The sequence below is a fragment of the Artemia franciscana genome, unplaced genomic scaffold (genome assembly GCF_032884065.1).
Source record: "Artemia franciscana unplaced genomic scaffold, ASM3288406v1 Scaffold_2056, whole genome shotgun sequence".
Taxonomy (NCBI): Eukaryota; Metazoa; Arthropoda; class Branchiopoda; order Anostraca; family Artemiidae; genus Artemia; species Artemia franciscana.
The window spans coordinates 1-25,711 of record NW_027063091.1 but is presented as its reverse complement, the minus strand read 5'-3'; the positions used below and the strand labels follow the sequence as shown (position 1 = coordinate 25,711).

Here is a 25,711-nt window from a genome sequence, read left to right as displayed (position 1 = left end):
GAGAAAGCCATTTAGCCAAAAAAATAAATATACAAATTTCGTTTTAATTATTCCTCCGTGGAGAGCCAAAATCAAAACATGCATTGATTCAAAAACGTTCAGAAATTAAGATGTAAAAACGTTCAGAAATTAATTGATGTAAAGAAATGGTATCAGACTTGCCTCTTAAAACTTTAAAAAGTCTCCCATCGCTGAAGAAATAACAGTTTATCCTTTGCTCCTATCTAAGTGATGACTTTAGAAACGTGGCCTACAGTAATAAAAAGTCAACTTTTGAACTAAGACACATGGATTTTTTTTTTAGCAGCAGTCTGATCAAAGTAAATGTCATCCCTTTTTTGGTAGAAAAATTCCTTTTTGAGATATACCAGTTTGAAAGTTTAAAGGAGTTGACAACTTCAGTAGTAAGGTACACGCTGAAAGCAAAAATAGGCCGATACCAACTGTGAGATATATAGGGGAGTTTTAAGCAACAGTCAGCTGTTGGATCAAAATTTTCTTCAGCAATGGAGGGTTTGCAACTTTGGCTAGTTGTTGTACCTATTATTTATTTCCGGTGTATTTGACGATAAGAACGATGATAAGAATGATAAGTTCCAGTGGTAAGACATGGAGGAGACTTATTTATTTTATGATCCTTACAGATTAGCAATTTCAGCGTTTAATTGAAGCGAGGAAACAAAACAAAAGTGAGCAACACTTTGCTCGGCAAAGCCAAACAAACGTTGCCGCGACACCTCACGTTGCCTATGCAACGTAGATTTAATTTTTATTTAATAGCTATTTCGCGTTTTAGCTATACGCTATACTGATCTAGGCAGTTCACCCTTGTATTGTTGTTCATCTCTTTGCTTATATTTTTCATCTCCATACTTTTTTCTTTTATTTAGGACCATTAAATAGCACTATTACTTTCCCGATAGCTACTTTTTACAGTTACTTTTTAATGACTTTGACTTCAAATGTTAATTCTGTTCTCATCTTGGAGAGTCCAGAATATACTTTGTTTTAAAAGTGTAAAAAAGTTCTCCACTGTCTTATCCGCCGTCATAATCTCTCACAAGGATAACGTAGAAAACTCGGTGTCAGCTCGTCAGTTTATCCTTTTTGTCGTTGTTAATCCGCAAGGAACAATGATTAAAAAGAAAAACAAACTTTGGACTTTTTTTTCTGCTGAAAGGTAGAAAAATGAAAAAACCTCATTACAAGAAACTGGCAATAATGTAAGTGGAAAGTGTCGGGTTAGTCGACATGGTTTCCCCTAATTGGGACAATTTTTCAGAAACAAGCGGAACAAAAAACGTCCCAGGTCAGTATGAAAGAGTTACCTATATTCTCTAATTCATTGCAAATTTCTTTAGCAGTCCCAAATCTATCTAAGGTATCTCTACAATGTGTCCTGACCAACCAGCTCAACCTATTCTTGAAAGATATCTGTTTCGAGCTGTTAAAGGATGGAAATTCAGTGTGCATTATACTATCAGACTTACGACTGGTTTGAATGATCATATAATTTAGATTGTGTCTTTTGCTTTGCTGAGCGCCATTTATCTAGTAGGGCTCTAAGGACTGGAAAAACTGTAAGAAAGGTCTTCCACCAAGACTGACTTTTGTAAGTGGAAAAAGATTTCTACTCTATTGAAGCTACATGATGGTAGTAAAAAACATAAGAATTGCGTGTCAGCTTGGACAGAATTTAAGATAATTAGTTTTGATATTTCGAAATGTGTAGCGAATGGATTAAGTCAGTCAGGAACTCAAGAGGATCAAGAAAATAGAGATTACATGAAATACATTTCTGCAATGTTTACTTTCTTAGCCACCTGGTCATCCTTTGAGGGGTCATGACGGATCAAAAACATCTGCAAATATTTTGGGGAAAAAATAAGTTCAATCAATTCACGAAGGAAATATCTAAAGGTGATGAAAAGCTAAACCCAAAATTACAGTGCCAATTTCGTGACTGTTGCAGTCATCAACACCAAAATGGCGTAGTAACACTAATACTGATACTACATTATTATAAAAGTACAATGCGCTTCGCATCACCCCAACACCTAGTTGGTGGGGGCGCCTCGTGCAACCCTCCCCCAAGCTCCCCCGCGCGCTTAAGTCGTTACGCGCCATTTTAGTTACGAGCCATTGTAGTTGTGTCCCTGTGTCCTACCTGTGAATATATATATATATATATATATATATATATATATATATATATATATATATATATATATATATATATATATATATATATATATATATATATATATATATATATATATATATATATATATATATATATGTTTATAACTACGTAAAACTTTCGATAATACACCTTTATTCGCTGTCCCATTGTCTGTGCATATAAATAGATTGTCGAGCTCATCGATTCTTGAACATGCAACATATAATTGTCCATGGGAAAAACAAAATGTATTCAGATCTATACCTCATTATTCTAATGATTGCCCTTGAGTTTTGTTGATGGTGATTGCTAATCGAACATTCCCTTTGTCCCGGCCGTGATTTATATATCTCCCTGTGCCCTCCGGCGTCCCCGTTGTAGTTGTGTCCCTGTGTCCCGGTCGTGATTTATATTCCCTGTGTCCCGGTCGTTATTTGTGTCCCGGTGCCCCAGTCTGTAATTTCTCTTTGAGTGTCCCGGTCGTCATTTATATTCCCTGTGTCCCGGTTTTCCGGTCGTCATTTGTATCTCGGTCTGTAATTTCGTGACGTCACGAACACGTGAAACATGACGTCAGTTGACAAACAACTTCATGACGGCATAATGCTCAATCCTTATAATGACGTCAGTCGACAAACATGACGTCAGTCGACTCGACAAAAATGACGTCAGTCGACTCGACAAACATGACGTCAGTCGACAGTCGACAAACATGACGTCAGTACACAAACAACTTATTTTTATATATATAGATTTTATGTATATATATAATATTTCTTTTTTTATGTGTTTGTGCTGTTGCACTGGTGATTTCTCTTTTCATTATATATACAATACAGTATAAAACAATAAAAAATATAAACAAAATCCTAAAAAAATTGAGTCACCCCCCTTAATAATCCCCAAAAATGACAAGCTAGGGAGGAGGTAGCACATGATTTCACCAAATCAATCCAGAGACATCAACTCCAAGGGAAACCGGAATAAAAAAGAAAAAGAAATATTTACTACCTAGAAAATCTTTAACATAATTTTTGAACATACCAAACGAGTGGCAGTTTTGTAAGAACTCTGGGAGTGTGTTCCAGATCTTGTTGCAAGCTGTCAGAGGGTTGAAGTCAGACCTCACTGATGGAGCGTGAAGAGCCAGTAAATTGTTAGAGGTGCGGAGATCATAAATTGATTGATAAGCAATAAAAGATATACTATTACACAGGACAGCTCGAAGATGGCAGTGCAACTGTAAAAAATCGAAAGAAGAGCAAGAAAGAAAATAGAGAGATATCAAATCAAGCAAGGGTTTAAGTGAAGATCGTTTAGTCTCCTCAATAAGAGTCCTTGCTTTATCATAAAGTTTTGAAACTGGCCTCAAAGACGAGAGAAAAGTTGAAGTCCAAATAACAGAACAATATAAAACACAAGACTGAACTAGACTGCAGAACAAGATTCTAAGAATTGACCCTGGCAATATGTATTTGAACTTCCTGAGGATTCCTAGACTCCTCGAGACTTTCATTTTAAACAGCACGATATGATACTTGAAAGAAAGATTTTCGTCAGGCAGCATGCCTAGGAATCAAACATAACGATCCTCATGTCTACCTAGAGAACCCCTTGATACGCGTATTTCATTTAAGTCCTGACAAAGAAATGATAACAAAGAAAAAATTAGCAAAAACATAACTGAAGACATGGTTTTACTAAGTGCTCAGGAATCAAAGGCCTTAAAATACAAAACCAGGGTTTAGAGCAAAAAAAATCAAGTCATTTCTACTCGTCTAAAACACTTTCAAATTCAACTACCGGTAAGCGCAGTATCAGTCAGCCATTATAATCATACTCCGATAAACTTCAGTAATTTGAGGCGATTAACCGTTTAACAAGCCAGAAGTACTAACGTTTCGTGCAATATATACCTCTTCTCGACGCTTTATCAGCCTTCTACACTTCAAGCTCTGACTTTCTAGAATTTTCAAAGGTTGAAAGGATATTGTATTACTATCCAGTGATTCTCGAGTTATATGACCAAACACTAGAATCCCAGGCTTCTCTTGCCAAGTGTAACACTTTAAAATTGTAAGTGTAACACTAAACTCCTAGCCATCCACGTTTTGTCTGACCTCGTAATAACCATTTTTGCAGTGCTAAAACTGATGAAACTTTTTGCTGCTTTACTTGTGACCACTGCTAGTAATGAACGATCCGTCTGGGCAGTAGGGTTTGTGAAGCATTATCTGCGACCGTCGTTGGGAAATGACAGACTCAGTAATCCCATAATCAAGGCCATTAAAAAGAGGAGACACCAGATTGAATAGATCAGTTGACGATTTATCCGAGCAGCCAAATCCTTGCTACCCACCGTTTTAAGTAAAATCGCCTAATAATATTCTGTTGTTCGTATCTTGATTAAAAAAGAGAAAAAAACAAATGCTAGCCCTATCTATATTTTCGTGAATTGGTGCCACAAAACACCTTTTATACAATGTGTAAAATCCCTGTAATTCTATTATATATCTTTTCTGCCCTTTAAATGCATTTGTATCTGACGTCGTTCATATTAATAAAGATTAATACGTGGGGAGGAGGGATTTTTCCGTAGAAGTGTGGCTAGATTTCCTCACCTTGTTTAAGAAATGATCATAAAATAACCGAATAAAATGAGCAGAAACTATTACGTACATTTGGGGGGAGGGTTGCTCTTCCTCAACACCTCGATCTTTATGCTAAATTTGAATTTATTCCCATTTCTTTAAGAAAGACTCCTGAAAACACTTTAGCCTAAAGACAGTGGTGTTCAGGAGCAGTCACCCCCCTCATATACGTAATAGTTTCTGTTTGTATTAAGTTCTAATGTTGCTCCTTACTTTAAGATAAAAAATTTAGTTTTTATTTAATTCTTTTCTAGTTAAAAATCGTGTTTCCTGATGCTCGTGCTTCCATTCTGAATATCGCTCCTACAGATCGAATTCAGCGGGGTTTAACAGGTTCCCATGTGCAAATTAAAATACTGCTGGGCTCAGATATCACAAGATATGATAAGACCGCCATCTCCCTAAAACTGAAATTATTCCAGATTTCCGGTAGTGATGAAGTAACAGTTCCAGGATTTTCTTTCAGTATTTATTCAACAGTAATATCTGAAGGTAAGTGTGGGTGAATTTTGTTTTAAACTTTTAGCATATTTAGTAGACTGGGGGTTGCAATCAAGAGAAAAACTGCACTATGAGATACAGTGTACAATTCGTATTGATACAATTTAATCTGAACAACCTTTTTTTCTCAATAGAAAAGAACCTTTATAAGAATCTAATCAATTTTTTCTATTAAGTGGTGTGTAATACAAACGTTATGATACTATGAGAAACAAAATAAAATAGTTTTCTTGTTCATTACCAAATAACTCGTTTTTGTTTTGTTTTTTACAATCTGATGAACTTTAATTTATCAAAAATCCATTTACTTTATTTTGTTAATTAAGAAAAAAGTTAATACTAAAAAATGATAATAATAACAACTATAATGAAGATAACTAAAGAAAATATTAAATGAATTGTATAATCATAATAGAAATTCAATCAGTCTATTTGAACCATTATAATATAATAATAATAATAAATAAAAAGGAAACAGTAAGAAAAAGATAAGTCTTATCTGATTAAGTATATCCTAATTTTATTTCTAAGCCGTCTAAGATTTCTAGCTGCCGAAATGCACATATTGCACTTAAGAATTTAGTAAGGACCCTGACCTGGTTTATCTTCTATTATAGAAAACAAAAAATCTAAATAATAAGTTTGCTAAGTAAGTAACAATTTAAAATCACTCAAACGATCATTAAGAACCTCAAAACCTATAGAATTAATAAAATTTTGAAGCAAATACTCCTCATTAAGATTTGGCACTTTTGGATCGTTGAGGTAATTTGATTAACTATTGACACCACCCAGATATTTTAAAAGAAGACATATTGAATTATTAAGAAGAATTCTTAATTGCTTTGGATTTGAATAAAAATTATTCGAAAATACCATTCTTCGATGTAAAAATAAAGACAAATCTAAGTTTAACATAAATAAAAACTACAGTTCGTCCATTTTGATTGTCATTTGTATTCTTACTGCAGATAATGTGATTTCCACCCGGTATTGTATTTTTGTCGTTCGCTTTTACGTGGTAGCAAAACTCGAAGGCTACGTTTTTATTCAGCATGAAAATATACCTCTTCTAAAAACCATGATTAAAAACAAGTGTACGGAGGCCGAAGCCATCCATTTTAAGAGTTCGTCCCTACAATTTAAGCGTTGCAGCATTAGTCGTCAAAGTGGAAAGTGATGTCGTCCAACAGTATATATAAGCTTACCTTTCCTGGAGTCAAGCGTAACTCGAGAAATATAAGCTTTCTTCTAATTTTTCCAAGTAATAAAACCTGCCTTAATTTTGTAATTCAGTAACAATAAGGCTGGTTTCATTACACATCCCTCTAGAAATATTTAATCTACTCATAAGCGTGACTGTTAAATTTCCTTTAGTATTAAGTCATGGGGTGGAAAATTTACATTATCAATTTTTGCTATTAATTCTAGAATGAATTAAATTCCTCCTTCCTATTTACTGTTTAAATAAATAGTGACACCATAATGCTTTCCAGAAGGCCCATAGCCACAAATCTTTTCTTCCCTAAATGGCTTAGGATCACGAAGAACTTGAACACTGGTTCCCTCAAGATGTTACTATACGCACCTGGAATTAAGCAATACTATAGCACACCTGTAACGGTATACTTCACCTGTATGCTACGTAGTGGGCTTTGTTTTTCCTCTGGTCGTTAAAAAATAGGCTTTAATTTCTTTTGGTTCTTACGGAATAGGATATATTTATCTCTGAATGTTACGCAATATGAATTGTTTACTTTTGGTCGTTAAGTACTAGGGAATATTTTCTTCAAGAGGCAAGCGCTTGTTAAGTAATAGGACTTGTTTACTTATGCAAATACTTTCTTTGATAGTTACGCAATAAGACTTGTTTACTTTTGGATGATGTTTAAAAAAAATCAAGACGTTTTTTGACATTTTTCTTCAAGGCGTTTTTAAAGACGTTTCAAGTCAGTTCAAGACGTTCTTAAGAAATTTTTCTTCAAGACATTTTTCAAGACGTTAGAAGAAATTTCAAGATTTATTTAAGACATATTTCTTCCAGATGTCTTTCAAGACGTTTTCAAGAGATTTTTCTTCAAGATGTGTTCCAGGATGTTTCGAAACATTTTGAAGACTTATTCTTCAAGACGTTTTTCAAGATGTTTCAAGAGCTATTAAGACGATTTTAAGACCTTTTTCCAACGACATTTCTCAAGATTTCTTTGCTTGTTATGGAATAGGGGAATGTTGGCTTATGTTAAGGATGGAGAATTCTTAAATGACATGCTACACGTCGGGGGCCTGGGGGGATCTCCGATTGTAACTGAGCAAAATATATAAATGGGTGTCACGTAGTGACAGTGCAAACGTGGGTGTTACGTAATGACGATGCACAAGTGAGTGTTAAGTAACACTTTAAGATATTTTATTTTCTTTTAATGCTTTTTTACTCAGGTAACCGTCATATTCAAAATATTTTTGTCCCAATAGGATTTGAAAATCCTATTTTCCTCTCAATGGAATTGATCAGTGGATTACTGGACCAAGAAAGTCTTTTGAATTTTATTATTCGGGGAATACTTTCTACATGGTAGCGTATTCCGTGCATGTAGAATTTCCTGTCCCACTTTCTAGAATAATTAAATGGATTGCATTTTTCTAAACCTTTCCATAAGAGAGCGCACAGGCACCTCAATGCTATCTATTTTTGATTTATTAAGCACACCTGCCTGTTACAGCGTTATTCATTTTCTACCGTGACCTAGAAGGATAACTTAGCTATTGCATCAGTGTGATGTTACATAGCATTGGCCTTAGATATATCATTGAGTGAGTGATTACGTATAGAAAATCCATCTTAGAAAAAGAAATCTAAAGAATAAAGATTTCTCTTTTGTACATACAAGTTTTATTAATAAAAATCAATATAAAATCAAGCAAGTGTCAGAAAGATAATTGAAACTCAACAAAAGAAAAATTAAAACATGAAAAAGCTGACATAGGATAAAATATAACCAAAAACAAGCAGTAACTAAAGAAAGAGGGGGCGCTAGCACCCAATCCAAGGACGGAGGGGTGGACGGTTGTTAGTAGAGGTTAATATCAGCAATACTAACAGCTATTTCTGAGAGTTCTTAATGAAAATACTACGATTTTATTGCTTTATCAACTGCACCTGACTGTTATATTCTATCAATTTAAATCTCCATATATGAAAAATCACATTTCGAATGATCCGTAAGTATTACGCTTCATGCAGCAGAAGCCTTATTATCTACAATAGTAAAAAAGGGAAAATAACAACGTCAGAATACATTTTCTTGTAATTGGATTTCACTCTCCCTTTGCTAAACAATTCTTTTAACAACTCCAGAGGTTTTAGTAAAAATGAATCGTTTCTTCAAACCAAGACTATACATTTCTGGCATATTAGTGCACAGTTATATAATATTCTTCATCTTATTTCGCATAATCTCGCTAGAGGTAAATTTAAAAAACATTAGGATATATTTTTGAGAGCTTTTAATGAAAATAGCCCCAGTTTATTTGACTGAGTGATGGATTTAAGTCCCTTTCCGTCGACAAAATATCTTTAACCTCACAGCTTAGATAAGCAAATCATTTTACCAAGACAAAATATGGATGGCACAGGACACCCTTCATCACTCCAAAGGCATTTTTCAAATATTCTCATGGTAGAAACATGCTTTAAATCCATTGGGTCGTGTTTTTGCAATCCATCCGAAACATGACATATGGCAATTTAAGCCACCATGGCAAAGTACGGATGGCATACGACACCCTCCAGCACCCCTCACCATTCCTAAGAATTCTCTATTGAGTATTTCTTTGGCTAAAAATATGCTTTAAATCCATTGGTTCATGGTTTTTCAAGCTAACTCTCCGTGATGCACCATGTCATTTTACCCTACCTTGCCATACCATGACTGGTCTTCTGACACTTCTTCATGATTCCTAAGATATTTTACAGATATTTTCTTGTTAAAAATCATACTTTAATTCCATTGGGACGTGTTTTTTGCAAGCAAATCCTCCGTGACACACCTTGTCATTCCACGGCAACATTCCACACTGCGGCCACCCTTCTGGCTCCCTCTGATTCGCCGTATCATTCTTAAGAAATTTTGCATATATTTTCTTGTTACAGATCACGCATTAAATTCATTGGTTCGTGCTTTTGCAGGCCCACCCTCCATGATACACCATGTTAATTCAAGCCACACCATTACTGGTCCTCTGGCACCCTTCATCACACCTAAAAGATTTTCAAGATATTGTTTTGTTAAAAATCTTGCTCTAAATCCATAGGTTCGTGTTTTTGCAAGCCAAACCTCCGTGACTAACTGTGTCATTTCACATCATCGTGCCGCACTATGACTGAACCTCTGGAGTCCCTCATCTTTCCTTAAACATTTTTCTAATACTCTTTTTTAAATAAAGTGATACCCAGCTCCGTTTCCAACACTTCTTCCCCCGATTCGACAGTTCAGGTTCCACTAATTTTGCTCCGCACTCGAACAGTTTCAGTCCCATGCGGCCAACTTTGTGGAAATCTATGGCTGGTCATCGGCAATAGCTCGTTTATTATACTTTTTCGATCAGTATCATTTGTACATTTGACAGCTAAACACTCACGTCCTGTATTAAAAGTTGCAGATAAAATATTACAAGAAAATTTGTGCACAAGTCATATTTATTGTTACATTGAATGCTGACAATGAGAAATATTTGAACTATGGTACAAGCATTAATTGGGGATCTTACTGGAAATTTATTCATGCTTTATCGCGACAGTAAGTTGTTAAATTCCCTTGGAATACCAAAAAAATCAATATAGGCATTAGTGGATATGCGAGAGTAAGATTTCCAGACATGATGGTGCTCCAATAGAATTCAAGTCTGAAACTTTTAGTTAATGACGATGGCCAACTTCTTGCTACCCTTGCCAATATTATATTACCCATTGATAGATCATATTAACATCTTCTTTGCATTTATAGCATTTGAAAGAAGAAAAAAAATACAAGCGTATTACAGTACCAAAATCATAATGCTTACTTGTACAGGTGCCGAAAATGCTACCTATGTAAAAATCATGTAAAAAAAAGGCAAAACTCCAAGTAAAATGAAAAGGATATTGACAGACAAAATCATCAAGGATTATAAAGATGGAAAACAAAGCAACATCAAACGTTACTAGTATCATCATGGAAATGATGAAAATGAAGTATATCGAGAAAGTGTGTGTTCAGGATAAGGTTATCATGGCATTGAATGATCGAAAAGAAAATATTTGAACAATGAAACAAGCAGACCCTTTATGTCTGGATGTCCTTTTAAAAAGACAAGCAGTTTTGATTGGCATTAATGACTCGTGTACGGTTTTAATCGGCACAGGCCCTACACCATCTCTTATAACACTTCAAGACGCGTCGAAAAAGATGTCGCACAAGGCAGTGTGACACTCGGTTAAGTTGCTAGGTGAAGATTGGTGAGAGAGGTCCCGAAAGGGTTGAAAGGTGGGTATTGATTAAAATATTATTAAAATTATTAAATGACTTTCAAAAGTTCTAGAAAAAAACAGAGTGTAGTTAGTAAGTGTTAAATTAGAACTAGATAAGAGACTTGGATCCAACGGTAACAATGCTGGTGCATGAACTAGTTTCTGAAAATTTGTCCTTTAGAAAGGACATCCGTTCTTAAAAGACAACAACTTGACGACTATTGCATCAGAGAACATCGAAGGAAATAATAAGTAGATTTAATATATTTGAGTATGTTTTAACAAAATTATATCCAAAGTATATTTACAGATGGGTGACTAGTTTGAGAAGGCATTGAAAAAGTACCGAAACTTGCGCGCTTGGTGAAATCTTGAACCAGAACAAGCCTTAGAAATGTTTATAGAACTACCAGACGGAGATGTTTCTGAGATGTTGGATCTCTCAGATTCCGATGATGAGGAGAGTAATAGACAGTGTTTACCACTGTAACCCCGATCTAACCGACTTCTACGAGTTAACGCAGCTGGAACCGATGTAAGACAGCCCCCTCCCGATGAATTTCTTGAGTTCCATGATTTGAAGAACCTAGGCCCTCTAATAGCTTTGGGCCCTGTATAGCTTTGGCAGGGCAAGTGAAGATCAGCAACCTCCTTCCAAAAAGGTAAACCGACGAAATATGGGCAAATACAAGCGGTATTACAAAGACTTCGAACCTTATATTTAAGAACAGCAAGTTATGTGTATATATACTTCCCCACCAACAAAGTCCATGTCCCCAGCCGAATATTTTTCAATGTTTTTCTCTGATGAAATGATTTATAAGATATTGTTATAGACAAACCGCTATGCAATGACGAAGGGCAACAAATTCATCGATGTCACAAAACAAAAGATATATTCTTACCTTTCAACAATTCTCTACATGGGAATAATAACAGGGTCTAACTACAAGCTCTACTGGGAGAAAAAGCTGAACTATATTCTTGTCTCTGAAAAGATGTCCCGAGACCGTTTCACATTGATTCAAAGGTACTTGCACTTCAATGACAACAGTAAGTGCACGCCAGAAACCGATCCTGGGCATGATCGTTTGTTCAAGGTGAGGCCCATAGCTGACCTGCTGCTAGGGAATTTGATGAAAACTGAGCTAGAAGAAAGGCAAAGGATCAATGAACAGCTTATCCCATTTAAGGTAAAATCTGTTACGTGGCAGTTTCTCCCAAACAAGCCGCACAAGTGGGGGTTCAAAGTTTCTACTCGAGCTGGAAATAGTGGGATCATGTACGAAATCGAAATATACCAAGGCCGGGGAACATTGGAAGCTGGGCCCTTCGGTCTTGGAGGAGATGTTCTTATGAGATTTTTGAGATCCCTGGAACCCAAAGTGGGGCGCAAGATATTTTTTGACAATTGGTTTTCGAGCGTAAACTTTGTCGTTCATCTGAAGGAGATTGGATATGATTGATTTGGGACTATTCGTCAGTACCGTCTTTTAAAATGCGATCTGATGGAAGAAAAGGAACTGAAACGGTTTGGTCGGGGACACGTCGACTGGAGAATTGAAAAGTTGACAGAAGTTTCCTTGGTGCGCTGGTACGAAAGCAAGGCAGTCACGCTTTTGTCGAACTACATTGCAGTTGAGCACAATGATACCTATAGACGTTGTGACTCCTCCGAGAGGAAATATGTGGAAATTGAAAGGCCCGCAGTGATCAAAAAGTACAACAAGTACATGGGTGGCGGGGACTTGACTGATATGCTTGTGGAGCTCTATCGCCTAAACTTGTAGACAAGAAAGGGGTATATGCTTATATTCTACTACCTTCTTGACAGTGCAGTACTCAATGTCTGGATAATTTATCGTCGTTACTACTGGCAGTCCAATGACAATCCAATACCTCTACTGAAGTTCAAAACCTCCATTACATGCTCTTTTGGATACTCTGACACACCCCGAAGGCTTCCTGGTAGACCAATATCTCTGAAAGTCGAAGGTACTCCTCCATGAAAAATACTTACTACACCCCTACAGACGTACGACATGACGGGTACAACCAATTTCCTGAATTCGGAAAAGATTAAAAACGCTGCCGGATTTGTCAGAGGAAGACAAAAATCCTGTATAGCAAGTGCCTTGGAATTGTACTGTGCCTTGTTTCCGAAAGAAATTGTTCTCTCTACTATGACAGGAGCAGAAATCTTTTTTATTTTTGTGGTAGTTACTAGTTTTGTCTGATACAAAACTACATGGTATTATTTGAGAAGATACTCCACTAAAGACGGATGTCCTTTTAAAAGGACATGACAGATCTCAAACCCTGAACCAGATACCGAAAATGTGACTCCATATTCGAGTTTAGTGACTTTTTTCATCTAGAAACATCCTTCAAATATTTTTTTCATATAGATTTCATAATTCAGGACTTAAAGAGTTTGGAGATCCTATTGAAAATGTGTGCTTGCGTTGTCATAACAGTGAGGTGTTCAATTCTTTTGGAGTGTCCAGGAATTTCTACCATATATTTCAGTATATTTCGAAATACTGGATAAGTGAGAGTAATATTTCCAGAGATGATAGTGCTCAAAGAAAATGTAAGTCTAAGACTTATAGATAGTCTAGCCATGTGAATGTATTTTACATGTACTTCACATGTGCCTGGTATTACAACTGTGTTTATACATACAATAAATTTAATATTTAAGACTGGAATTTTTCTCACACCTTTTATGGGTTCAAAAGTTATCGCTTTGCATAAAGGGGATGACCGTAATAATACGTGTAACTACCACCCAATTTCAATACTGCCTGCATTTTCTAGAATTGTAGAAAGAGTGTTATATAATCGGAAGTATAATTTTTTGAAAACTCTTTCTGGATAGTAGTGTTGTCAAAGCTTCAATTTGGCTTTCATAACGGACTTGGGACCGAACATCATATGATAATTGTTAACCAGTTTTGAGTAACTGTCTTAACACAGGAAAACTCCAGATAGGCTGATCCTGGACATTCAATTGGTTCGATTTAGTTTCTCATTTGATTTTATTTTCTAGGCTTAATAATTCTGGGATTCTTGGGAAAGCATTGGGCCTAGTAAAAATCTTATTTTTCTGAGAGAACAAAAGTTACTATAATTAATAATTCTGCTTCTTCTTTCCTTCTACCATCGTTTTCGGTTGGTGTCTCTCAGGTTTCAATTATGTGCCCTCTTTTCTTTCTTAATTATGTTAATAATCTGTGTTTTGCTACAGCCTCAGCTTCATATGTACAAAATTTGCGTATATACAAACCAATCCCGAAAGGGATTGGTTAAAATAAACCTGTGCTTCATGAGAAAAAAAAATAAACTTATTAGTTATTCTAGAATTGTGTGCAGGTTTTTCAAGATTAACCAACATTTACGATATGCTTGAAGACAGTTTATCGTCTATTGGAAAAGTGAGAGCTATTCACTATCTAGGGGTGGTTATTAATGAGAGTCTTTCATGAAAGGATCGCATCAATGTTTCAACGTCTATTAAGATATTATTTTTACATAGCTCATAGTTTGGGCGCCTGGATAAGATTTGCATTATCATGAAAAGAGAAATCACCAATGCAACAGCACAAACACAAAAAAAAAGACAGAGAGACAGAAGGAGAAAAGGATGACTGTTTTCCTAAATTAGTGATTAATATAGACCAGCACTTGAATGAAGCCTTAACCCTACTCATCCATACAATCACAGAGGTCAAACAGCATAGCCATACACAATCAACCATAAAGAATAATCCATGGACAGGCAGTCATGTCGTCAATAAGTATAACTCGTCATTTAACAAACAATAGAAAAAATAATATAGACAAATAATTCAGAGGCAATAACCCAACACAAGGGCTCATCAGGAGAATACTCTGGCCTATATAGGGTTTCGCCACTTTAAATTCTCTACCCAGCACAGTGTTGTGGCTACCACAGAATATCCATGGCATCCCCGTGTCAGGTATCATCCCCAAAATACATGCCTATGAAAGAAAAAAAAAACAGCAAATGTAAAACAACCAAGTAAAACCAAAACAAGCTTATCCTGTTAATATATCCCTCTTTTTAGCAACAATAGGTAAACTAAATATTATAAATTTTACCAAATCCCAAATATTAACACATTATGATGTTGTTGCTGTAGTAGGATAGTCTTCTTCTTGTCTTCTTTTGAATGCTAATGCCAGAAATATGATGATAATATCTATCAACTGATAACATGTTACAAGCAACAGTGACAAGAAATTGGTCATTGTCATCAGCTAAAAGTCTTAGAATTGCGTTCCCTTTGAGTACTATCATCTATGGAAATGTTACTCTCACATATTCACTGTCACTTATGATGAATTATTTCGGTATTCCAAAGGAATTTAATGCCTCACTGTCATGATAACGCACGCATAAATTTTCAATAAGATCCTCATTAAGGCTTGTTTCCTAGTTCAAATGTTTTCTTTGTCAGGATTCAACACAAAGATAACTTTACCATGTGATCAAACTTTCTTGGATTGTTCTAAATTTCACCTTCTAAAATAGGACGTGAGTCTTTATGTGTGAAATGTACAAATGAGGCTGATCAAAAATGTATAATAAACTAGCTATTATGGAAGCTTTTATCAAAGCTATTATTGAATTCATGGAGCTTGGAGTGGAATTGGTTGAATCGGAACTGAGGAATCGGGGAAGATGTGGCAGAAGTAGAATTTGAAATCACTCAAAACAAAAATCAGAAAAAAGCTCTTAGATGTGATGAGGGGTGCCAGAGTGCCATTCATAGTGTTGCACGGTTGTGTGAAATGAGATGGTGTATCATGCAGGGTTGAATTACAAAACCAAAAACAAATAGATTTCAAGCAGGATTTTTCATAAGAAAATATCCGAAAAATGTTTTAAGAATGATGAGGGGTACCAGAGGGCCAGTAATATTGTGGCACTCTGGTGTGAATTTAAGTGTCATATTATGGAGGGCTTGGTTTCTAAAGTACAGATCAATGTATTTAAACCATGATGTTTAACAAAACAGTATCTGGAAATCTCTTAGGAATCATGAGGGGCACCAGTGGCTGCCAGTTGTTAGGTAGGGTGGTGTTGAATGACAAGGTGTGTCACAGAGGGTTTAATTACAATAACACAAACCAAGAGACTTAAAGTATGATTTTTAACAAGAAAATGCCTGGAAAATGTCTTAGGAATGGTTAGGGGTACCGAAGGTCTAGTAATAGTCAGGTCAGTGGTATGAGTTGATATGTTGTATCACTGAGGGTTGGCTTACATAAACATAAAATCAACGAATTTAAAGTATGATTTTAACAATGAAAGATCTAGGAACTGTCGTACAAATGATGACGGGGTCCCAAAGGATGCGAGAGAGCCAGTCATAGTGTGACCTGGTGGTGTGAACATGTTGCATCCCGGAGGGTTGGCTTGAACAATAGACCCATGGCACTTAAAGACTATTTTAACGGAAAAATACTTGCAAAAGAATCTCAGGAATGAAGAGGGGTGCCAGAGGGTGTCGTGTGCTATGCTTAGTTTGACATGGTGGCGTGGATTATCTTAGTTTATCAAGTTAAGGATGGAGTGCAAAAACACAAACCAAAGGATTTATAGTATATTTTTACCATGGATATACCTAAGAAATGCCTTTGGAGTGACGAGGGTTGCCAGAGGGTGCTTTGTGCCATCCATAATACGTCACTGTGACACGAATTGCTATAATTAACTTGTTCTACAGCTTAATGTTGAGCCGGGGGAGTTAAAAGAATGTTTTAGACGGAAGGGGTCTGAAATCTAACACTCAGTCATAGAAACGGTCCTTTTCATTAATCCTTAGGGATTCATGATCCTTTTCGTTAAAAACTCTTAAATATATCTCTTTTTGTGGATCAAATTTACATCTAACGAGATTATGCAAAGTACAAAGAAAAATATTATCAAAATGTGCGCTTGCCAGCCAGGAATACTTAGTCTTGGATTAAAGAGAAATGAACATTTCATTAAATCCACGGGAAACGTTATACGAATTTTTTGACAGAGGGAGAGTGAAATCTAATAGGTAGAAAACGTATTGTAAAGTTAATATACTTAAAAAACTCGAGCTTCATTCAAAATGGGATTTAGTTAATATCAAGATTTTAATTGATACAATGTAACAGGCAGGTGCGCTTAATAAAGCAATAGAAACGTGGTATTTTCATGAAGATGTCTCAGATATATCTCTTAATATGGTTTAAGTTTACCTTTAATAAAAAACCTTCCACCCTTCCATCCCTGGAATTGGTTGCTAGGGCCCCCCCATCTTTCTTTAATTCACGCTTCTTCTTGCTTATTTCTTATCCTATATTAGTTTTTTTTTAAATTTTTTTGTTTGTTCAGTAAAATTGATTATTCTGTGATTTTAAAATATTTTTAAATACAATTTGTATGTCCAAAAAATAAAACTTCATTTTTAGATTTCTTGTTCTAAGATGAATCTTCAATACCTAATAACTTACGCAATGAAATATCTAAGGCCAATGTTATGCAACACCACACTGATTCTATAGTTAAATTAGCCTGTCTAGGTCACGCCAGAGAATGAATAACACTGTCATAGGCAGGCGCACTTAATAAATAAAAAATCAATAGCATTGGGTTGCATGCATATGGGGTGCATCTCATCAGGAAAGGGTAGAAAACATGCGATCTGTTTAATTATTCTAGAAAATGGGAAATAGAATTCTTCGTGCATGGAATAGGTTATCATATAGTAAGTATTCCTCAAATAATAATATCAGGAACCCTTTCTTTGTTCTGTTGTCTAGCCTCCATTTTTTTGAGGGGAAACCTCTTTTAAATACTAATGTGGGCAAAATTTTTTAAATATATAGGTTTCCTGAGAAGATAACATAGTAAAAGAAAGTGAAATCTCTTAAAGTTTTACATTATACTTACATGCTTATCATCTTTACGTAGCACCCCACGTTTTCCTTGTCATTATGTCACACTCATTTGTGCACCGTCATTAGGCAGCACCTACGTGTGTATTGTGCTCAGTTACCATCGAGGATTCCCCATGGGCCCCTGAAGTCTGCACTGTCACAAGAAATTACTTCATACTTAACACAAGCAATCATTCTCATATTACATTGGAACCAAAAAAACCTTGAAAAACCTCTGAAGAAAAGGTTTTAAAACGTCCTGAAATGTCTTGAAACATTTTGAAAAACTTCTTGAACATAATGTTTTAAAAATGTAATATCCTGAAGAAAAATCTCTTAAAAAACGTTTTAAAAACATCTTGAAGAAAATGGCCTAAAAAAGGTCATAAAATGGCTTAAAATGTCTTGTAAAACGTCTTGAAAAAGAATGTCTTAAAAAATGTCTTAAAATATTTTGAAACACCTTGAAAAAGAATATTTTAGAGAAAGTCTTGAAATGTCTTGAGACTTCTTGAAGAAAATTTCTTAAAAAACGTCTTAAAAAGTTTTGAAACGTATTGAAAAATGTAGGTAGGAAGGTAATTAGACTTTTATCAAAAACCATTTCATCCCATAAATACCAATCAAACAGTTCGTGGTAACAAACTGTAGTAAACTGTAGTAAGGAGCGACCCTGCTCAATAGTAAACGAAACTCTAAAAAACGAATTTGGATGCTAAAATATACATCAAAAGAATCAGATTTTTATGCTGATTTTAAATATATAAGTTTCATCAAATTTAATCTTTGTCATCAAAAGTTATGAGCCGGAAAAAATATTGCCTTATTTTAGAAAATAGGGGAAAACACCCCCTAAAACTCATAAAATATTAACGAAAATCACATCATCGCATTCGGCGTATCAGAGAACCCTATAGCAAAATTTTCAAGCTCCCATCTATAAAAATGTGGAATTTCATTTTTTTGCCAGAAGACTAAACACGGGTGTATGTTTATTTGTTTTTTGTTTTTTTTTTCTTTTCCCCAGGGGGTCATCGTATCGACCAAGTGGTCCTAGAATGTCGCAAGAGGGCTCATTCTAGTGGAAATGAAAAGTTCTAGTGCCCTTTTTAAGTGAACAAAAAAATTGGAGGGCCCCTAGGCCCCCTCCTATGCTCATTTTTTCTCCAAAGTCAACAGACCAAAATTTTGAGATAGCCATTTTGCTCCGCGTAATCAAAAACCATAATAACTATGTCTTTGGGAATGACTTAATCTCCCACAGTCCCTGGAGGAGGGGCTGCAAGTTAAAAACTTCGACCAGTGTTTACATATAATAATGGTTATTGGGAAGTGTACAGTCGTTTTCAGGGGATTTTTTCTTGGTTTTGGGGGTGGGGTTGAGGGGAGGGGGCTATGTCATGGGAGGGAGAAATATGTCATGGGGGAACAGAAATTCAATGAAAAGGGCGCAGGATTTTGTAAAATTACTATAGAAAAAAACAATGAAAAAATAAACATGGAAAAGTTTTTTCAATTGAAAGTAAAGAGTAGCATTGAAACTTAAAACGAACAGAGATTATTACGCATATGAGGGGTTCTAACAATACTTTAGCATAAAGAGCGAGGTATTTAGGAGAAGATAAATACCTCACTCTTCATGCTATAGTATTTGTAGTAATTTGAACTATTTATTCTACGGCCTTTCTGATTCAGGGGTCATTCTTAAAGAATTGTGACAAAGCTTACGATTTAGTGTAAAGAACGAGGTATTAACAAGGGTAAAAGCCCCCTCATATACATAATAAAAATTAAAGAATATAAAAGTTTGTTACGTGAGTTAATTCTTAAGTTACGTATTTTTTACTAATAAAAAAATTCGTTAAAAATTAAAATTTATAGTTGGCTTTTTATGTAACCGAAAACTTGCATGGCAACTAGGCCTCCTTCCCCATCCCTTATTTCTCAAAATCGTCTGATCAAAACTAAGAGAAAGCCATTTAGCCAAAAAAGGAATTAATATACAAATTTCATTTTAATAATTTATGTGTGGAGAGCGAAAATCAAACATGCATTAATTCAAAAACGTTCAGAAATTACATAAAAAAAACTAGTTTTTTTAACTGAAAGTAAGGAGCGACATTAAAACTTAAAACGAACAGAAATTACTCCGTATATGAAATGGGTTGTCCCCTCCGCAATCCCTTGCTCTTTACGCTAAAGTTTGAATCTTTGCCACAATTCTACTTTTTAAAACAATTAAAAGAATTAGCGTAAAGTGCGAGGGAGTGCGGAGGGGACAACCCATTTCATATACGGAGTAATTTCTGTTCGTTTTAAGTTTTAATGTCGCTCCTTGCTTTCAGTTAAAAAACTAGTTTTTTTTTAATGTAATTAGTTACAAAGGGCGTCTTGAAAAACGTCTTGAAGAAAATGTCTTAAGAAACGTCTTGAGATGTCTTGGCACACGCTTTGAAGAAAACAAATTCTACTAAGTAACAACCAAACAGTAATTCTATTACAAAACAAGCACCTGTGTGAAAGAAAAACATTCCCTATTAAGTAGCAACCAAAAGTAAACAAGGCTTATTACGTAATATCTAAAAGTGAACAATCCCTATTACGTAAATCAAAAGAAAACAAAGGCTATTATGAAATGACCAAAGGAAAACAAACCCTATTACGTAACATACAGGTGTACTGTACCATGCCTGTATGTCTGACTGAGTATGTGCCTGTGTTTCTGACTTCGTTGGTTGTGTGTGTGTGTGTTTTTCCTTTGTCTGTCCTCCCTGCCTGTGTGTCTAACTGTGCGTCTGACTTTTTCTGATTGTGTTTGTGCGTGTGGTTGTATGTTTAAGTGTGTTTGTATTTGTGCGTTTGTGCGTTTGTGTGTGTGTGTGTGTGTGTGTGTGTATGTGTGTGTGTTTGTGTATATGTGTGTATGTGTGTGTGTGTGTGTGTGTGTGTGTGTGTATGTGTGTGTGTGTATATATGTTTATGTTTTCCCCTACTGTGTGTTTTTGTCTCTCTCTCCATACTTGTATATAAGACTGTGTGTATACGTCTGACTAGAGGATGACATAGCACACTGAAACTGGATTGACATGTTGTGTCATGTTGAGGGTGGCTTGCGAAAAAATGAAAGATTTGAGTTAATGCAAGATTTTTAACAGGAATAAGCCTGAAAATGTCAAAGGAATCATGAGGAAGGTGCCAAAGGGAGCCAAATGGTCAATCATAGTGCGACACAGTAGTGTGAATCGATATCGTGGACCATAGAGGGTTGGCTTGCGAAAAATGAGCCGTTGGCTCAAATCCATGATTTTTAACAAGAAAATATCTTGAAAATGTCTAGCTGAGAGGTCTAGCTGAGTAAAGCTGAGAGGTTTCAAAGAAATTTTTGAATGAGGGGGGTGAAATCTAATGCTCAGTAAAAGAAACATGGGTCCTTTCATTAAAAACTCTTAAAAATATCTTAATTTGTTTAAATTTACTTATAATGGGATTACGTGAAATTTGAAAAAAAATTTATTCAAATGTGTGCTTGTCAATCGGGAATGTATTGGCTTGGGTCAAAGAAATGAAAGATTGACATTAAAAGTCCTCCAAAATTATCTTAATGTGGTTTAAATTTACCTCTAAAATAACCCCCCCCCCTCTGGAATTGGTTTGTAGGATCCCTTCCTTTCTTTACTTTAAGATTCCTTTTACCTATAATACATCCTTTATAAGTTTTTCATGTGTTTTTTCCATTTTTGAGTTTAAGTTGCTGTCTCTGTGCTTTACCGGCCAGTCACATATTGCCATGAGAGCATGAATTTCTTGAATAATATTTTCTGGGACTTAAAATTAAACTGGGAGGTGCTAAAAGAGTTTTTCTGACTGAGAGGGAGTGAAGTCTAACGCGCAGTCAAAGAAACGAGGTATTTAAATCAAAAGCCCTCAATAATATCTTAATTCGGTCAAATTTACTTCTGTAATTGGTTTTAGGGATCCCCACCTTTCTTTAATTCATGGTTCTTTTTTATTTTATTTTACTTCTCATAAGCTTCTTTTATGTTTTGTTTGTTCTATTTTCTGAGTTTGAATTTCTTTTTCTGTGTTTTACGGGCCAGTCATATATTTCCATGGTATCGTGAATTGCTGGAACTAACATATTCTAGAACTTTAACTAGGAGGTGTTAATAAGATTTTATCGACTAAGGGGATGTCAAATCTAACACTCAGTCAAAGACACTCAAAATTATCTTAATTTGGCTTAAATTTACCTCTAACGAGATTATGTGAAATTTGAAGAAAAAATATTATTCAAAAGTGCGCTTGTCAAAGGGGAATATATTGTGTTGGCTCAAAGAAACGAGGAATTTTCTTAAAATGCCTTCAAAAATATCTTAGGGTTAAATTTACCTGTAATAACAAGCCTCTCCTTTGAAAATGGTTTGTAGGATCCACAATTCTTCAATTCATGGTCCTTTTTGCTTTTACTTTATCGTTTATACGCCTTTTTTGTGTTTAATTTTTTTTACAATTTTAAGTTTGAATTGCTTTTTGTCTGTTTTACGGGCCATAAGAAGAAACCCTAATGGGGATTTTTCTACTAAGTATAAATGATCAATTCTAGTTTAAACGAATATTTTTGCATGAATATGGTCGTTAAAGAGTCATATATGTGAAAAATACTCTATTATTAAACAAAGCCCTAAGAGCAACCTCCAATATTATCTGAGAACATCCTTTAAAGCGTTATTCAACAAGCAGGTATAATTCATGTAAGTAAATTTCAGTAATAGATTCTCCCTTCTGAATCTCAATCATTGCAATCGTATGGGAACACGCAATTCATTTGATCATTTCAGTATACGCTAACAGGGGATTCTCCTGGCGCACAATAGGTTGTTTCATAGACCTTATTTCTTGAATTAAAATATTAGAAACGATTTGATAGTCTTGGTATCTAGGGCTCCATTCCATTTATGGGGCTCCTTTTTGAATCCTAATGTGGACAAAAGACATTTGTAAAACGTTCCCTGAAAAAACACCTTGAAAGAAAGAAAAATCCTTGAAAGAAAATGAAATTCTGAAGAAAAAACACATTGAGAGAAAATGAAATCCCGAAGAAACAAATATCTTAAAGTATTATGTAACTTACCACGTTTATACTGTAATTACATAACACCCAAATTTTTGCCCACCCTCCTCAGCTACAACCTGGGCTTCTAACCTGGGCTTCTCCGTTTGACTTATACACTCTAACAAGGCAAATTACGTAACAGTCAGAAGTAAAACAGACCCATTACGTAATAAGGTCCAGCTGGGTGGAATTACTCGTCAGACCCCCCTCCCACACTGGTTAGGTTAGGTAGCCCGGGGAAATAGAACGCTAGGGCCCCCTTCCCCGTCGAAATCGGGGGTTAGGGCCCCCAGTTAAATCTGACACTATACCCCTCCGTTGGAATTGGATCTTAGGGACCACCGTTAAATTGGATGCTAAGGCCCCTGGTGGTTAGGTTAGGGGCTCCGGATGAAATTGGACACTAGGACCCACATGGAATTGGATGCTAGGGCCCCTAGTTAAATTGTATTCTAGGGCCCCAATGAAATTGAATGCTAAGACCCCGGTTATTAGGGGGCCTGGTGAAATTGGAAGCTAGGACACCCTGTTGGAATTAGTAAAATTGGATCTGATGAAATTGGATGCTAGGGTCTCGATGGAACTGGATGCTAGGACCTCCAGTTAAATTGTATTCTAGGGCCCCAATGAAATTGAATGTTAAGACCCCGGTTGTTAGGGGGCCTGGTGAAATTGGAAGCTAGGACACCCTGTTGGAATTAGTAAAATTGGATCTGATGCACATGTTAGTTCTTTTATATAGAAATAATATGGAAGCTTATCCAACAGGTCACGCAATATTTTTTCACCCTCAGCTCCAATTACGTAACAGACACCTGTAAATCTTAGAAAATATTCCATATAACATATCAAACATCTGTAGGCTGTTTTTGGAATGACAGGATGGGGCCCTCATGGAATCCAGGGATAGGGCTACCGTGGAATCCAGGGATAAGGCTAACGTGGAATCCAGGGATAAGGCTTCCGTGGAATCCAGGGGTAGGGCTACCATGAATTCCAGGGGTAGGGCTACCGTGGAATTCAAGGATAGGGCTACCGTGGAATCCAGGGATAGTGCTACCTTAGAATCCATGGACAGGGCTACCGTGTAATCTAGGGATAGGGCTCCCGTTAAAACCATGGAGAGGATGTTTATTCTTGTTTTTCTGCGTTTTCAATAGAAAACAGAAATAGAAGGTATCTTTTTTATTAACAGGAAGTAAATATAATCTGGAGATCAAACGAGGGGAAACAAAAATCATTAGACATGTTTGGTAGCATTAAAGATATGGTTTGATTGATAAAACTCAGAACGGGTTAAAGGTCTTTTTTAAAGAATTAGTTAAGTATTTACCCTACGAGGGTGATAGTCCCTCTTAGAAACAAGAAGCACTGATCAGACCAATCAGTCAACATCTGCTTGTAGCTTTTCTTGGTCGAATTTAATTACCTCTCCAAGAAGTTATCAAAATGAAGTTACTTCATTTTGATCCTTCAATTATACCTAATTCTCCTTTGCTCTAGCTTTCTCCGTGGAGATTGAGACTGGTCGCTACTACTACTACTTTTAATATATACTACAGGGCTTAATTTTGATGAATGTTTACTCTTGGCTCCTCGTCATTTGCAAAATAACTGGTCAGATAGTAAATTTTGATTCATATGTCGTTATAAGTATAACATAGTAGATTGAATAATTATTTCTATTCTAAAATAGAGTTTTATGATAATATTGAAGTATTAGAAAGGAAGAATAACAAATACACATAACATACAATAAAACCAAACCTATTTCCTACTTAACCATTATTAATCATAAGGTAAACTTTGTAATAGGATATGCTCCAATCTGATACTTTCTTTTTTTTCCAGCTATGAAGACTACAGATGGCTATTATACATCAGAGGCACCTACTACAGCTATAATCTCCACCACGACTTCTACCACATCCTATAGTCCCTCCACATCTCAACCTTCCACTGGAACTTACTATCCCACTACAACTCATAGCTCAACGTTCCCTTCAGATCCCCCTTGTTTTGTATCTCCTCGACTGTGCAGGACCACAACTACCACAACTACCCCAACTTATCCTCCAACTGAAATCTATCCTCCCACCACAACTTACTATTCCACCACAACTTATCCTCCCACTACAACTTACTCTCCTACTACAACTTACCCCTCCAACAAACCTTACCCTCCAACTGCAACCAACTATCCTACCACAAGCTACCCTACCACTTCATCTCAACCTTCCTCCCCCAGTTACTCTCCCAGCACAACTTACCCTCCCACAACAACTTACCCTCCCACCACAGCTTACCCTACCACTTCATCTCAATCTTCCACCCCAAGTTACCCTCCTACTACAAATTACCCTTGGACCACAACTTGCCTACCCACTATACTGCCCTTTCCAGGTGCGTGCACTTACATTTCAACTACAACTCACCCAACCACAACATCTTATCTTCCCACTGAAACCTATCCTACTACCGCAATTTCCGTCCCCACAAAAACAAACCCTCCAACCATAACTTACCCTCCCACAGCTCCTCCAACCCCCGGCACCACTAAGCCTTCTAAAATTATATACATACTTCCCCAACAAATCCTACCAGATATACTCGGACTCAGAAGACCAATAGGCCTCCAAACACTATTAAACCTAATATCACAACTGAACCCCCAGCAGCAACCTAGTCTCCAACCTCAACTTGGTTTCCCACTAATTTTCATTGTCCCACAGCAAATTAGTCTTCCACCACAAATCAACGTCCAATTACCACACAGTGTCTTACCGCAATTTGGCCTTACGCAACAACTTGGCCTT

At 36.0% G+C, this 25,711-nt stretch overlaps 1 protein-coding gene across 1 annotated transcript in view; it reads left to right on the top strand.

Moving 5' to 3' along the window:
• The window catches only part of LOC136042802 (uncharacterized), a gene marked incomplete at both ends in the record, with an annotated part of 48,027 nt that extends 22,319 nt beyond the window's left edge, over positions 1-25,708 (top strand). The window contains 2 exon segments of the mRNA XM_065727743.1: positions 5,088-5,325; positions 24,747-25,708. Coding sequence (XP_065583815.1) covers positions 5,088-5,325; positions 24,747-25,708 — 1,200 coding nt within the window.
• Positions 25,709-25,711: the final 3 nt, after the last annotated feature.